This window comes from Elephas maximus, chromosome 7, assembly GCF_024166365.1.
Source record: "Elephas maximus indicus isolate mEleMax1 chromosome 7, mEleMax1 primary haplotype, whole genome shotgun sequence".
Lineage (NCBI taxonomy): Eukaryota > Metazoa > Chordata > Mammalia > Proboscidea > Elephantidae > Elephas > Elephas maximus.
In genome coordinates, this window is record NC_064825.1 from 61107520 (window position 1) to 61125115 (window position 17596).

At 39.5% G+C, this 17596-nt stretch overlaps 1 protein-coding gene across 1 annotated transcript; it reads right to left on the reverse strand.

The window, feature by feature from the left end:
• Positions 1–2718: 2718 nt before the first annotated feature.
• Positions 2719–3639, reverse strand: LOC126079320 (olfactory receptor 2AG1-like). Its single transcript, XM_049890253.1, has one exon. It carries the CDS (start codon positions 3637–3639, stop codon positions 2719–2721), a length of 921 nt encoding a protein of 306 aa, XP_049746210.1.
• Between the last annotated feature and the right edge of the window lie 13957 nt (positions 3640–17596).

Consider the following 17596-nt stretch of genomic DNA (forward strand, 5'->3'; position numbering starts at 1 on the left):
GTGCAATAGCCAGAAACTCATAAAAGAGAAAATTTTAATACACTTTTCCCCATTCAAGATTGATCAAATGGACAAAAAATTATTAAGAATAAAGTAGGCCAAAAAGTATAATCAATAAGGTAGATTATACGTATATACATATACACACACATATGTATACAAATATATCTCAAGCTGTAGATTACTATAATAATAATAATACATTATTCCAAACACACATTAAAAATTCACAAATATTGACCATATGTTAGGTTAAAAACACAACCTCACAAATTTTCAATGAATACTTATAAACAGTATACATATACAGTATACTGGAAATTAAGTAGAGGAAGTGAAAGTAAATAGGATGGAGAAAAGAGGTGTAACAGGTAGACTTCTTTATTGGACTTTGCTTCATAAATTGAATTTTTAATCAAGAATAGATTTAAGTAATTATAAAACAAAATTTAAATTTAAAAAAGCAAGCCCCAAAATATGAAATTAATGAATCCAGCTCTATATCCAGTTGGTGGCATAATCACATGGGGGAGAAACTACTTCAAGTAACTTTCACTTCAAACACAGAAATACATTTGTACCTCTTCAGTGGGATACACCCAAAGGGAAAAAAATCTAAACCAGTAATCATGATATCATAAGAGTATTGGCATTTTTATTCTTAGATGTGTGTATTTTAAGATGAAAACAACTGAGTGCTATGTTGCTGGAATCTGTAACTGGAATATTTCTATGGGAAAAAGAAGATCATGAAGTTAAGTGACCCACTGAATCAGAAGTATCATATGAACTCATGATGTATCGAATTTAGTATGTACTCAAAAAAAGCCTAGAAACACTGAACAATTCTATAGCAATAAGCATCCTTAAAGGCCAGATTGTGGTCTCTACACAGCATTTCTCTCTAAACAGAAACATGGGCTCCTTGCAGAAACGGCTGATCATGTGCAAGGCAGAAAATATATAAAGTGATCCTGAACATCTTGTCCCACCAGAGAGCAAAACAGTTATCAACATAAATATAACTACCAGGGTTACATCAGAATGATTTAGGAGTAAAGCTGAAGAGGTTCCCACTTGTCCAGTTGGGATAATGTGAATAACGATATGAAGGGCAACTGTAATGGGTTGAAACATATCAGATATGAGTTCATCATAATATAATATTTTTAAAGGAAAAAAAGCTCACTGGTCAACTTTGGATGATGCTAGGAAACCAACTAATTATTTTGAAAATGGATAAAGGGTAAGAACCAAGCACTTATCTTGTTTTTCTAAAAGAACTGTACATCAAGATAACCAATAACTAATGAAGGGAAATTTCTGTTTATATAAGTATTCCAACTGATGTATAAAGAGGGAATAATGGAATTAGAATATCATCAGTTTGCAACTTCCAATTATATAATGGATCTAGGGTGACACCACAAAGAAAGAGATAACCAGATATCATGTGCTGCCTGATGGAAGTACACAAAATACCATCTATGAATTAGTCTCGCCAAGAGATAAAACTGCAATCTGACCAAGCCTCTGGCCGTCATTGACAATTTGCAGGAAAGAGAGGAGACAGAAGTACAAGTCAAACAAAAGTGGCATCACTAGGGTTGGTGTCACCCAGTGTGGTAACTTATGGTGTCATCACCCCCACCCCACCGAGGTTGGGAGAGTGGGTGGGGCCAGGCAGCAAACCCTCGACCTGATGGGCAGAGTGGCCAGGCCCCAAGCAGCCTGCCACCCTCCCGTCCCTGCACCCTGAGGTTCACTGAAGCTTCTCTCCTCTCTCATTGACCAAGGAGACCCTTCCTTTCTGCCCAATGCCCTTTGCTGCAGCCCAGGGGCTCATACCCTCACAGCTTGGTGATGGGGTGGGGAGGCAACCAGTTACCTCACTGAGTGTGGCAAAGAGTTACTTCACTGGGTGATGGGTGACACCAAAGTTAGTGACACCACTGCCTTGGCTGCCCCTCCCATGGCACATGGCAGTGCTGACTTGCCTGTAGTCAGCAGCAGACCCTGGAGTCATTTTGGTGTCAGCCCCTCTAACAGTGTTGGGGGTGCCATTTGCACCACTGTAGTTGCACCACTGTAAAACAACACTACAAGAATGTAATGAGCAAAATCTACATTTCAGAGATTCTATTTTTTATTTCTTCAAAAAATAGATATTATAATAAAAATTAAAACAAGAGGGAGGAGAAACCTGTAGACCCAGGTATGTCTATCCAGAGTAAAGAATCTAATATTACTTGACTGTACATTCACACTAATAGGGATATAGGAATTGAAAAATTGTGTCATTATGAACTAGTAAAATGTAACATTTGAAACTTTGTTCAATACTGTCTACTTTCTCTCTATATTTTCCCTGCTTTAAATGGAACTACCAAAAAATCTGGCTGACATCCTGTGTGATTGGGGTTAAGACTGTTGTAGGAGTAGAAAAGAGAAGATAAAGTGAAAAATAAGATAATTTTTTATCAGAATAAAAGGGAATTTCAACCAGATCCTCGAATGTGAGTCAGAGAAATGAATGCTTCTTCAGCTGTACAAACATAAAACTGATGGAAACAAAGTCATGTCTCTAAGACCAAAATAGGGCCTTCTCTAGTGTGCAAGATTTCTAGAATTTTGAAAATGTGGAAGGAGATAGCTCAAGACCAGGATACGTGCTCTTATCTAGAAGTTATAGAGCTGTAGTCTCTGGACAAACATACATCACCCCAGTACCCTATGGAGGGCCCTCATCACCTCCTTGTTTCTCAGCCTATAGATAAGAGGGTTCAGGGTTGGAGTAATGATAGCATAAAATACAGAGAGGGTGTTGTCCTGTTGGGGACTGTGATAGAAACTGGGAAGGATGTACATAAACATGACAGCTCCATAGTACATTCCTACCACGGTCAGATGAGAAGAGCATGTGACAAGAGCTTTTTGCCTTCCCTCACCTGAGGACATGTGGAGGACAACAACTAGGACAAATGTATAGGAAGCAAGAATAGCAGCAAGGGGAGGCATGAGAAACATTACATCCATCATATACACCATGAGCTTATATCTTGAGGTATCGGCACAGGCCAACTTCAGGAGAGGTGGGATCTCACAGAGCAGGTGGCTGATTTCCCGGGACCTGCAGAAAGGGAACTGCATGGTGTATGATGTGTGTATCAGAGCATTCATGGACGCCGTGATCCAGGATGTAGCTACCATGAGCCAGCAGACCCTTGGCCTCATGAGGACCATGTAGTTCAGAGGATGGCAAATGGCCACATACCTGTCATAGGCCATGAAGGCCAATAGAAGGTCCTCTGCACCACCAAGTGTAAGTTCCATGAACATCTGAAAAGCACAGCCCCCAAAAGAGATGGTGTTCTCCCCACGCAGATAATCCACAAGTGTTTTGGGAGTAACTACAGATGCAAACAGAAGGTCCATGAGAGAAAGCTGGCTGAGCAGAAAGTACATGGGAATGTGGAGCCGGACATCTGCTGTGATAACCAGGAGCAGGAGGCCATTGCTGGTCAGTGCTAACATGTATAGGACTGCAATTGTAGCACAGAGCAGTTCAGGAGACCCACTATCATTCAGAATGCTCATTAAGATGAAGCCACTTCCCAAGGTAGAATTCCAGAGCTCCATTCTGTGGTTTCTTTGGTTATCTGGAATTACACAAAATCTATGTGAGGGAGTTCTCATGTGGTTACTGGGGACCTTCTGGTGCTACAATGTTATAGCACTTGGCCAGCAGGAGTTAGTTACACAGTTTATCCAATCGTACTGTATTATTTCATTCATGAATTAACCCGTAAAATACATGCTGAGCACATATTATTAACAGAGAATATTTCTTCCCTACTCCTGTTGTTTTCTTCAATGTGAAGGGAGTTCAATTAGCTCAATGATTCCGGACCTGTCTTTGCTTCCTCATTCCACTTTCTCCTGGGGAAAAAGGAGCAACTTGATCAGATGCAAGAGATTAAAGAGGAAATCTGCACACAAGCAGTCCTACCTCTTTCTCTTATCTCTATTTTACTTTTTAGGAGATACAGGGTCTTTGAGGGCACCCAATACATATCACCATTCTTTCCCACCAAAATTCTAACCAGTTGTGACAGATGTTATTTGTTCAGGCCAAAATATCACCTCTATTTAACATAAGGCAGAAATTGAAGAATGTAGCCTATATGTCCACTGACAATGGGTTTCTGCATACCAACCCCAAAGTGGACAAAGTTACCCTTGCAATCACAGACAATGCAGGACCAAGTCAATGCTCCCCACAAGGAAGGACTAGGGAAATAAGGGAACAGATAAGACCAAGACTATCTATTTTATCTTCCAAAAAAAGGAGAGGGTTTCTCACTGCTAGTTCTCCAATAAGATTATATTCTTCCTTCTCTCTTGGGAAGGAATGAGGAGAGAGTAAAGGCCAAGTATCTTACACTGATGTTTCCTTGACATGGAAGGAACTTTGGGAGATGGAAAGAACTATCCCCTTCCATGCCTACTGTATGGCAGACATTTTGATAGCTCTTGGATACAGAGTATAGAACATGACATATATGGTACCTGACCACCTTTCGTTATATTCTCACGAGGGGCATTAAAAAATAAGTGTAATTACAAATTGTGAAAAGTTACATAAAGGAAAAGAATAGAAGAGCTTTCTCACATAGATTGGTATTTAAGAAAAAGCCTCCCTGGAAGGGTGAATGTTGAGTTCTGTTTTGAAAGATGAGTATAAATTATCCAAATGAAGAGAGGTGAAGAGCTATCTGGGCAGAAGATATAGTATATGCAAAGTTTCTGAGGTAGAAAAGAGCTTGTAACTTATGAGGAACTGAAAGAAGCCTGGGAAAGTGGGTAGTGACTGAGACAAATATGGAGAGACAGGCATGTTTCAAATCATTTTGTACATAACAATTAGTTTTCCATTTCACTCCACAACCCCTAGAGCATGTGAAGTGCAATGGAGAGCTAATCTTTCTGTTTTAAGCATGACATCAGTCAATTTGTGTTTTTTCAAAGATAACTCTTACAGTTGTGTGGAGGAGTAATGGGTAGGAGAGGGCAAGCTTAAAGGCAGGGAGATAAGTGCAGAGGTGATTGTGGTCATCCAGGTGAGAGAGATTAGCTTGGACCAGGGAACTCTGGTGTGATAGATTCAAGATACATTTTGGAAGTAGAATCAACGGTAATTCATGATTGACTGAATATGTGCAATGGAAATCAGGCAGGAGAAGATAGGTTGGAGGTGATAAAATGAAGAATTGGGAGAGTGTAAATGAAACCACCATGAAAATGAAGAGTTTATTTGCTCAGCAAGAGTAGCTAAATAGGATGGATGAGTGGAAGGACTAGAGGTACTGACTTAGTGGGAAAGTTTGGAATTCAAGGGCTGTTTCCCTTATCAAAAATATGCGTTTTGCTGACTCCTCTTCATCATGTCCTTCTTATTGCTGGAATGCCAGCCTTCACTCCCTTTTTCTTGATATTCTGTAATAATAATTTATAGCTCATAATTTGACGCCGGGTCTTATCTAAGGTGTTGTGAATAAAATAAAATGCACATTGGTAAAATGAGAATACTAGCCCTATTTGATTGTCTCATCAGTCTCTTACGGTAATTAATGGAGATAATATATATTTTAAAAATCTTAAATAAATAAGTTCTATATGAGTGTGTTATGTTATTATTTTCTTATCATTTTATAGTTGTAGTCACAGAGTAGATACTTAATAAATGTGAAGTGTAAGCAATGCAGAGAAGCCAATTCACAGAGATTTGTGTCATCTCTGACTCCAAATACTACTCTTGATTGCACCTCTTAGACCAGAGGTTGGCAAACTATGACTTGTAGGCCAACTCCACCCACCTGTTTTTGTAAATAACATTTTACTGGAACACAACTAGTCTATTTATTATATATTCCTATGGCTGCTTTCATACTATGATGGCAGAGATGAGTAGTTGCAACAGGGACCATATGGCTTCAAAGCCTAAAGTATTTATTATCTGGCGCATTACAGAAAAAAAGTTTGCCAAATTCATGTCTTAGATTATCTTGACCAACTCATTCCAGAGCACTATTCTGTATACCCAGACCATCTAAATTACCTTTTCCTTTTTTTTAAGTCACCTGGAGAGGCTTTACTCTTCTACTTACTGGGATCAGCCTCACTTACCCTGCAGAAACTCAGCATACTTTATTGGCCAATGTGGTGGGCAGGAAATGTTCTCATCCAAGACTGCTTCAAAGACACATTTTCAAAAGCATATTTTAAATTCCAAAAGCATATTTTAAATTCCAATCTTACAATAGCTTTTCCAATCATGTCCCATTTTGTTACGTACCCATCACCCTAAAAAACAAACAAAAAAACAAATCTGTTGCCATTGAGTCAATTCCAACTCCTAGAGACCCTACAGGACAGAGTAGAACTGACCCATATGATTTCCAAGGAGCTGCTGGTGGATTTGAACTGCCAACCTTTTGGTTAGCAGCTGAGCTCTTAACCCCTGTGCCACCAGGGCTCCCAAATCACCATTGCAAATCTCAAAAGCAAAGGAGATATTGAACAGGTTCTAAGGCTATTCCAGGAACTCTGTCCCTTATTTCATGGGTTATAACCATAGATTACGACTCCAGAGAGTCCTATGTAGTAATGGTAGTTTTTTCATGTGCCAGATTTATTCTGAGATCTTTCTGTCATGCATCCTGTGAAGAGGTAAAATTATTAAAGTTACTTTACAGCTGAGGTAACTGAGGCACGGAAAAATTAGGTGACTTGCCCAGGATCATATAGTTACTAAGTGGCAGAACCAGGATTTGAACACATGTAATCTGGTGCTAGAGACAAACTTTTAACCACCAACTCATTCAAAACCTTTTATGAAGAACCCAGGGCTTTGAACCAGTTCATTCCAATTCAATCCCCTGATGAGAATTTGCATTTCCACCCCAGATATACTTAATCAGAATCTACAGTTTAACAAGATTCTCAGGTGATTCTTATGGGTGAATGATTTTTATACATAAGAATCACCTGAGGATCTCTAAAGACTTACCTGGGATTTTGTTAAAATGTAGATTCAGATTCAGTATATTGAGGTGGAAATGCAAATTCTCAGCAGGGTTTCAAACTGGAATGAACGAGTTCCAGGCCCTGGAAGAATCTTAAACCACATGGCACTATTGCCTGAGGACATAAAATCCTCAAAGCTACATACATTTTGTATATCAGTAGGGAAACCCCATTCTTTTTAAATAACTACTCCAGCTCACCAAGAAATAAAACAGATTCCAAGCAAACAAAATTAGTGGATTTGAATGGAAATATACTAAAGCTACTTGGAGGCAATAAAATACTTATGTAATAGTAAGTTAGTATGAAAATGTGTTAGATTATTCAACCCTTGGAGTGTGAGGGTCCGATTCTTTCTTTAGGTACACTCGTATCCCTGTTGCTGTCAAGCTGATTCCAACTCATAGCCACCCTATAGGACAGAATAGAACTGCCCCATGAGGTTTCCAGCGAGTGGCTGGTGGATTCGAACTGTTGACCTTTTGGTTAGCAGTCAAGCTCTCAGCTACTGCACTTCTTCTTTAGATATAAAGGAGATTCAAAAATTTCCTGCATATCTTAGGTCTGCCTAGTTCGTTTCAACTCTTTTTGGATAGGAACGTCTTTGAAATTAAGATAAGTTCTCTGTAACATTAAGTCTTCACAGGTTTACCTTGAAATTCAAAAATACTTTCAAATTACCAAGTCATCAATATTTAGAGATTGTTCAGGGCGTATAAATAACACATTACCTAAGTTTTGATACTTCCCTTTGAGAGCTCTTTTGGTGGCTCCTGAAAAAGTTTTCAGGGGTCAGCAAACTCCAGGAAGACTCTGGGTTTTTGGGAAACAGAGACCTTATACAACGTAGCCAAATGATATCCCAGCCTGACTAAATTGGTATAATATTAAAACTTTTCATTCATTTAATGTTCAAAAAGCACTTAAATATTTGCTCAAAGAACCAATAAACTTAGTACCTAGTAGAAACGTAGAACTTTGCTAGGTATTAGGAGTTTACAGCTGGCAGAAAATTATTGGTCAGTGTTCTTAAGATTCTCACTATCGAGAAGGGAAGACAGACCGCCTAAGCAGATATTCATAATATAATGTGGTATGTGAAGGACTGAGACTTTAGCAGGTCATGAAAAAGTGAAGAAGTATTTCTGCCTGGGGTGTAACCAAGGTGAATCTTATAATTTCAATCTTGGACAAGGAGAAGTAAAAAGGTATGCAGGACATTTCAGAAAGAGGAAATATCATGAATAAGGAAAGTAAGAAACATGAACTATTTAGAATGCTGTTAAATATATTTGCTTCTGGAAAGGAAAAGTGATGAGACTACAAAAGCAGGCAGGAACCAGATTGTGAGACAATTTTAAAGCCACATTCAAACAGTTCAGATCTTTTCCCAAGAGTAGTAATACCACCAAAAAGTCTAAGGATAGAGAAGAAGAAGATGCTGTTTTCAGTGGCATCACTAGGGTTGATGTCGCCCATCGTGGTAACTCATGGTGTCACAACCCCGCCGTGGACCTTCTCCTCTACCAGACGACAAAGAAACCTTAGTAATGTTTATTACCAATTTTAATCATAATAATACATAGTAAGTTTGCAAATTTCTTAAATGTAATATTTCTTAGATTATATGAATATTAACAACAAAATTGTTTTGTAAAAGCTTTCTACATTGAATTACATTATTAGTTACATTATCAGTAACTGAGAAGAAACCTTTTTAAAATAATTTTTTCTTTCTTTTTCTTTAATTACTACTTCATTCTCATAAAAGTTATTAGTATAGGTACACAAATAGTAGTTACCACAATATTATGGCTAAAATACCAGAAAATTTGACAAAATCAATGACTATAAAAACACTAACAGCAGGTGGGGCCAAGACGGTTAGGTGCTTCCTGTGGTCCCTCTTACAAAAAGACTCAAAAATACAAGTGAATCCATTATATACAACAATGTAGGAGCCCTGAACATCAAAGACAAAGATTAAGAGTGGGATTGAGTGGCAGGAAGAGGGAGAGGCAGCTCAGATGCAACAAGGATTTGTCAGACCTGACCTGGCCAGAACCCTGCAGACTAGATTGGCTAGCACTTGAGGACTGAGGCAAGCAGTAGCACTCAGCATGCATTTTCCACACTGGGAAAAACTGAGCAGCAGAGAGTCTACTCAAGCCTCTGGAACCAGGGAGAAGTGTGCTGAATCAGCAAAAGATAAAGCCTCTAATCTACCCCACAGGATAAAAAAAAAAAAAAAAAAACCCTTCCTCCCCACAGTGAAATACCTCTCTCCCATTCACCTACCCCCTCCACACTCTGCTCCAGGTCCTGGTCCACCTTCAGCAGTTTCTGTGCCCCCTGGGCTGGAAGTAGGACCTTTCACCCGTCCTGAGCTACCCTCCCAGCTTTGGAGAAGGAACAAATTAACAGACAGGAAAAAATAATCTGCCAGCTCTCCTAAATGGGGAACTCAAGGCAGGCACAGCCCCCTTGCCTAGGCCAAGACTTAAGGGGTCCACAGACCTTGAATGCCTTTCACCCTTGCCTAGACCTGTGTGGGCCCATTTCAACAGTGACAGCACTAATTAGTACAGTACAACAGGGTATATACCTATTTTTAACTGCAACAGCTAGGGAGGAATGGCAGATTCCTGACATTTGACACTGCCCAGCCCATTAAGCAAGATCCTTTCCAATCCACATCAAGGTCCTGAGGATAGGTGGTTCCACCCATTCCACCTAACCACCCATGACAGGGGTCTAAGAATAACGGGTGCCTCCCAGTCCTTACAGCCAACACCACTGGGTGCCCAAAGTCTGGCTTCAAAGCCCACCCACCTGTGCACTCTAGGGAACAAGGGCATGCCTTCCATCCAGGCACTCAGGGGCAGCCATCAGCCCCCTGCCTTGATCAGCACATGACCCCCTACTGCAGCCAGACACCTGTGCCTATTCCAATCACTCCTGCCCATCTAGGACTGTAGGTGAGACTATACACCACACACTTGGTGACCAACAGCTTGGACATCTGAGCTGAATCCACACAAGGAAAGTTAATGGACTCTTGGGCTCACATATCTCGTAACAGCTCTAACCACCTGATGACAGGACGTAAAAGGTTCAAGAAACCAATAATCAAAGTAGATCACACAGCCAGCCTATTTGGGCATACCAAAACAAAACAAGAATTTAGGGCCCGTAAGCAAACATAAAATAAATAAATATAATTTATTGATGGCTCAGAGACAATAGTCAAGATTAAATCACATAAACAGGCAGACCACGATGGCTTCAGCAAGTGACCAAAACAAAGAATAAAGAAGCCTCCCACAGGAAGAGAATTTCTTGGAATTACCAGAGATAGAATTCAAAAGATTAACATACAGAGCTCCTCAAGAGATCAGGAAGGAGATCAAGCAAAACGCAGACCAAGCCAAGAAACACACAGGCAAAGCAACAGAGGAACTTAAGATTATACAAGAGCATTATGACAGCTTTAACAGGCTGCAAGAATCCATAGAAAGACAGCAAACAGAAATCCACAAGATTAACAATAAAATTTCAGAATTAGGCAACTCAGTAGAAAGTCCTAGAAGAAGAATTGAGGCAATAGAAGTAAGAATTAGTGAGATTGAAGATAAAGCACTTGATACCAACTTATTTAAGGAAAAATCAGATAAAAGAATTAAAAAAATGGGGAAACCCTAAGAATTATGTGAGACTCTATCATAAAGAATAACGTATGAATGATTGGAGTATCAGAACAGGGAGGGATAACAGAAAATACAGAGAGAATTGTTGAAGATTTTTTTTGGCAGAAAACTACCTTGATATCATCAAAGATGAGGATATCTATCCAAGAAGCTCATGGAACCCCACTCAGGGCAGATGCCAAAAGAGAGTCACCAAGACATATTATAACCAAACTTGCCAAAACCAAGGATAAAGAGAGAATTTTAACTTGCCAAAACCAAAGATAAAGAGAGAATTTTAAGAGCAGCTAGGAATTAAAAAAAAAAAAAAAAAAAAGCTAAAGGGTCAGCAAAAAAAAGGAAGCCCCTCAATAAGATAGATTGACTCAGTGGCTGCAACAATAGGCTCGAGCATAGCAATAATTTTGAGGATGGCACAGGACCAACTAGTGTTTCCTTCTGTTGTGCGTAGGGTCATTATGAGTCAGAACCAACTTGATGGCACCTAACAACAACAACAGGGATAAACAAAAAAGTTATCTACAAAGGAGAATCAATAAGACTAATCTCTGACTACTCGGCAGAAACCATGAAGGCAATGGAGTGATATTTACAAAGTCTTGAGGGAAAAAAAAAATTCCAACTAAGAATTATATATCCAACAAAACTGTCTCTCAAATATGCTGGTGAAATTAGGGCATTTCCAGATAAAGAGAAGTTAAGGGAATTTGGAAAAACCAAACCAAAATACTAAAGGGAGTCCTCCGGTTAGAAAATCAGTAACATCAGATAACAACCTAAGACTAGAATACAGGACAGAACAGCCAGATATCAACCCAGATAGGGAAGTTACAAAAATAAATCAAAGCTAAAACATTGGAAATACGAAAACAGAGAAATCAGTATATAAAAGACAACAACATTAAAACAAAAAGAGGGACTAAATAATGCAGTCACAGAAGTTGCATATGGAGAGAAAGCCAAGGCGGTATCAAGAAATAAAACATTGGTTTGAACTTAGAAAAATAAAGTAAATATTAGTGTAATTCCAAAGGAACCTAACAATCCTACAGTTCAAAAAACAAACAAACAAACAAAAAAACACCAGCAGCAATGAAAACAACAGTCTGTGCTTGTAGCCTGCAAAAGAAATCATGTGATTCAAAGCAACATTGTAACTGGGTAATAATGACACCTCTGACCAGAGCATATTAGAAGGTTTTCAAAAGTAAATTAGCATAAAGTTTTAGGCTTGCAGGTATATTGATACACGTATGCTGGGCTTATGAAAAATGTTTTTGATGTTATAACTAACTACAGGGATATATTTATAAAAAATAATAAATTTCCACTGAAACATTGCACAAAAATATGATAGACAGTCATTTTGGCATCACTCCCTCTGACAGGTCCATACCGCCTACATCCCTCTAGTGATGCCTACGCTTGTTTTTAAATTTGTTGAGGAGTTTGGGGACACCCCTGCCAACGTGTATGGCAGATGCTTTTGATACAAATCCAGGTCCAGGAAGAGCTATTGACCGGAGGTCAAAGATTTGGCAGTCATTTGCAAATCTGTGGTGGCTGGAATCACTAAATGTGCATAGAAAAGATCTGTTGGCTAAGGATGAAACCTAAAAAAAAATTTAAAATATAAGAGATAAGCAGAGGAAGAAATACCAATGAAGGATTAAAGAAAGGGCCAGAGAACAAAGTTACAGACACACTTAAATAAGAAATGCCAGGGGAATGCGGCCTTATGCAAGCCAAAGAAGAGAAAGTTTCGAACAAGGTTCAAGAGAAGGCAGGAGGGATGTGTTCCAGGATAGTAATTGAGAAGGTGGCCTTGAACAGAAAGAAGTGCACTTTGTATTCTTAGATAGGGGACAAGGAACTGAGGATGGATACGAATATTTATGAATTGATGGAAGGAGGAAGAAAACCAGGAGAAGCTGGTGGATTTGAAAGTGATTACATCTGACGAACTCAATATTTTCAGTTAAGGAAGAAATATGATTATCTTGTAAGGGTTAGAATGCTAAGTATTTATCATGGAGCTGAAGAAAAGCTAAAGGCTTAGATTCTTGATGAGAAGAATGGGAGATGCTGCTAAATAAGAAAAAGCAAAAGTACTTCTTGGTAGGCATTAAGGGCGTGGCTAAGGTTTGAGGACAGGAAATATGTACTATCACTATTTTTAAGATATTTTTCCCCTCTTACCTAGGTATAAAATCATTGAAGCTTTGTAAAAGAGATAAATGTAAGAGATTAGAGATCTAAGGGAACTGAACAAACTGGAAAGAAAACCTTCAAGTCCCAAATCGTGGAGTCCAAGTTGGGTAAAGACAACTAATAAGTAAGAGAAAAATAATAGAAATATCAAGAAACATGTAGTTTCGTTGAAGTTGAAGAAAAATTGTAGGAAAACTAAGGCATGTAATAATTGGAAGAATGGGAGTTATGCTTAAAGAATTGAACATGCTGCTTAAGCGTCAGAGGTAGAGCAGTAACAAATAAGGACAAAACATATAATGAAGCCATGGGTCCCTGAAATTGTCTAAACACACAAGTTATTTGAGTTGAAGAAAATAAAAAACAACAATAGGTCATTCCCAGAGACAATACCATAAGACCTACCAAGAATTTCTGAGAACACAAACTAATGTTCTGGGGTAGGAGAGTGAGGGTAGGTGGGGAGTAGGAAATTGGGCCAGGGAAGAGGAAGAACAAATAAATATGAAGAGAAGAGTAGCAAAAAAAGACAGATAACCATTTAGGATTTGGGTGGTGATCAAAAATGCCAGAAGTGTGAAGCCTCATGAGTTTGGTGACCTCGAGGGCATGACTTCCTATTAATTCAACTTTCTTACTCTCTCCCAAATTAGACTGTCTTTTCTACAATCTTATCAACTCGCTTGGAGATTTTCTCCCACCTGAATTACTACCAAGCAAAACCAAACCTGTTGCCAAGCAGTCGATTTCGACTCATAGCGACCCTATATTTCTACCCTGTCCCACAGGGTTTCTGAGGAGCAGCTGATGGATTCAAACTGCCAGCCTTTTGGTTAGTAGCTGTACCTCTTAACCACTGCACCGCCGGAGCTCCTGAATTACTACAGCAGCCTCCTAATTGATCCCCCTGACTTTAGTCTCACTCTCTCCCATCCATTTTCCACAGTCTGGTGTTATAGAAATCTCAAAATTACAATTTTAATGCCTTTAGGACTAGCTCCACTCTTGGCATATTATACAACATAGTTGATGGTCTGGCTAGGATGGCCCCTTCAGTCTCGTTTATTACTATGGTCCCTATTCCTTCCTTCACCCTCCATCCCTATCAGACCCCACTTCCAGCCACAGTTATCAATTTGCAATTCCCCAGGAAACTTGCCTCTAAGCCTTTGTACCTGCATCCCCCTCTGCCTAGAATGTCCCCTTTCTTTTCTCTCTTCCCCTATCTCATGTCCCTAATCCCTTCGACTGGCTAAAGCTTCCTGCTACTTCAGAACATCAGCTGTTGTTACTTCCTGGAAGTTTGCCTTGCTTCTTACAGCGTGAGTAGCTGTCCTGGCTAATGTACTCAAAGATTCTTGTACTAATTCTTAAATATCCCGGTTGTGTGTTAATCACCATGATTTGCTAAATATATAACAGGGTGCCTGACTTGTAGAATATCCTTAATAACTATTTTTTGGATGAATGAGGTGATAAATGAGACTAAGTTTACTGAGGTATCCAAGATGTAGGGCACAGATAACGTTTCCTAATCAGTCACTTAACAGGGCCCTGCTCCCATTTCCTAACCACTAGCTTACAGACACCTCATTTCCCCAAAACAGAAATAAAATTCTTACCTCAGATGGGCAAGGGATATGGCTGCTAGATTTCACTGAAGACTATGTAGTTTGATGGGGGACCAAGATGTGTAAACAGAAATTGGTGAGTAAAGAAGGTGGCTTTTCTACCAGTGCTGGGGAGAGTAGCCAGGGGAAGGTGTTAGAGATCATCAAGTCAGGACCCCTTCCATTCTTCTGGTTTTGCAGGTCCTCACTAGGAATGCGCTGGGGGATATAGACAGCTTAGTCTGAATAGTCCACGCTTCTGAGAACAAGAACCGGCCTGTCTCCTCTTTGGTGTGAGGAATTAGCTTGAGCTGCCTCTCTGATTCCGCCACCCTATGAGGGAATTTTTCTAGCTATGAAGAAGTTGTCAGAAAAAAGTCAATGCTCAGACTTTTTAAAAAGCTTCCACTCGCACTGGGCTCTAGATGAAAAGCGGAATAAAGGAAAAACCCAAGTGAAAAGATGTGGGAAGAAGACCCAGTGGAGAGCCTGCAGTACCAGTCCTCACTGTCCCCAGGGGTCCTAGTGAGACAGGGGACCTGTCCTTGGGAGTGGCTTTTCTTCCTCTCTATGAGATGACAAAGGCTTTGACCCTCCATTCAGTGGCTCTACTTAAAGGGAAATTTCTCCCCTGCTGAAGTGATCTCTCCCTAGAAATGCTGGTCCAGGAAGCAAGATGTTAATAAATCCCCTGATTTATTGTTCTCCTTTCTTTTCTCAGTCAAAGAGCTCCAAGGCCCTGAGTTCACTTCACCTTTAAAAGAAGCATGGATGGCTTGTTTCCAGATACCTGGCTGAAAACCTAGTGACTGTGCCTCAGCTAGTACCCATCTGCCCTGAATGACCATCTGCCACCAAGCCATGGTGTGTGGTGACATTTATGGGAGTCTCAGGAGATCTGTGGAAACAGGACCCTCTTATTCCTTACACAACAGTTAATTATTTCACTGAGGGTAAATTAGAATTAGAGCAAATTAACTGAGACTAACACTGGGTTTCCTGTTTTTTTCCTTCCCTTTACAGTTCTATTTGGTTTATTTTTCATCTTCTCATTCAGTTTATATTTATTGAGCTCCTACTCTGTGCTAACTGATGAAAATATAGCAGTGAAAAAAAATAGACAACTATCCTTGCCAACATGGATCTTACACTCTAGAGAAAAAAAGAAATAAAATACTGTAAATAAATTATATAGTATGTTAGTAGGTGTCAAGATGCTATGGGGGCAGAAATGTGAGGTATAGAGAATACAGGGAGGGGTTGCAACTTTAAATAGGGTGGTCAGGTCAGTCACCTACTGAGAAGGTGATCTTTAAGCAAATGCTTGAAAAGCATTGTAGGCAGAAGAAACAGCTAGTGTAAAGGTCCTGAGCGACGAATGAGGAGGGCAGCCAGGAGGCCAAAGTAACTGGAACAGAGTGAGCTGAGAGATTTTAGAACATGAGGTCAGAGAATCAAGTGGATTAGCTTACAGAACAATTGTAAGAATTTCAGATTTTACTATAAGTGAAATGGGGATCTCTTAGAGGACTTTGAGTGTAGAATAAACACTATAGGCAGAGGGACAAGAAAGGAAGAAAAGAGACTTCTTAAGGGACTATTGAAATGATCTAGGAGGAAGCTGATGACAGCTTGGATCAGGGAAGTAAGAGTGGAAGAGGTAATGACAGATCTGATTCTGGATATGTTGAAAAATAGAGTAGTGATTGTGAATACATACAATGTGCGTGTTTATATGTGTTCATGTTGTCGTGTTGTATCTGCTCAGCTGAATGCATCAATTAGAGTTCCGTGCTGATGGCCCCTATTTTAATCCACTAAAAATTCTTTCTGATACTGAGATTCATTTATGAATTAAAAAATAATTAATTCCTACCATGTGCCAGGCACTGTGCTAGGCACAGTAGGCCCAATGGTAAAAAAAAAAAAAAAATGCATAGTTTCTGCCTTCCTTCCATTGTAGTGAGGAAGACAAGTGTTACACTATGTGGATATAGAGAACTGTCAAGACAGCTCAGAGCTGAATTCAGAAAGTCCTAGACAATTCAGAATTTTCAAAGAAGGTCAATTTACATAGATTCTGGGGTGGCACATCAAACGTGTCTCCCCTCTTCACACACACCTTTTCTGTATAAATAGGAAAGGGCCAACTTTTTAAGGGAAAGTGGAGTCTATAGGTGATAATTCTACATTCTCCTCTGCTCCTTGGAAAGGGAATTGGAGAGTGGGAAGTTTGTGACTGTGCCCATGAAGGGAGATATCTTCTCATTCTGAGAGTGTATGTTTGCTGAGTCACAAGACCTGAAGATCTAGCCCCAATGCCACTCAAATGTGAGGAAAGTGTAAAGAAGAGGGTAAATGTCACTCTCTCTGGTTTCCTCTGGTTTCATGGGAAGCATGGTAGGAATTCCCATGTTTGCCACGAGCCTAAATTTCTTTCTCAAAAAGTAACTGAAAACTGAGACCACCTGTTCAACATGACTTAGCTGTTAGTCCTTGGAAACCTTTGCTCTGGAAAGACAATATATCAGTATATAATTTTACTGTTTGATTCAGGAAATTCTCGCAGATTAATTGATCTGCAATAACAGTCTGGTCACCTGGCTTAGAAAGATTTCTTTGCCTACACCATTAAGGTTAGAGTGTAGGAGCTCAATTTTCAAACAATTTATTTATTAGATAGTTTAAGGCCCTCATCTTACTATGTTTACCAAATCTAAACTAATATGTCATGAACTTTGCCCTACTGCAATTAGTTCACCTTGAAAGTCATGTCTTAAGCTCAGACTCCCAAGGCCTATAATTAGGAGTTTTTTGCCTTCCCCTTCTGAAACAGTGTTCTTCCTCACTGCAGTCAGTTCTAGTAAACTTAGATTTGCTTTATTAACAGGTTGCCTGGGAATATTTGAGGAGTCTCTGCGTGGTACAAATGGTTAATTGCTCAACTACTAGCCAGAAGGTTGGCAGTTCAAACCCATCCAT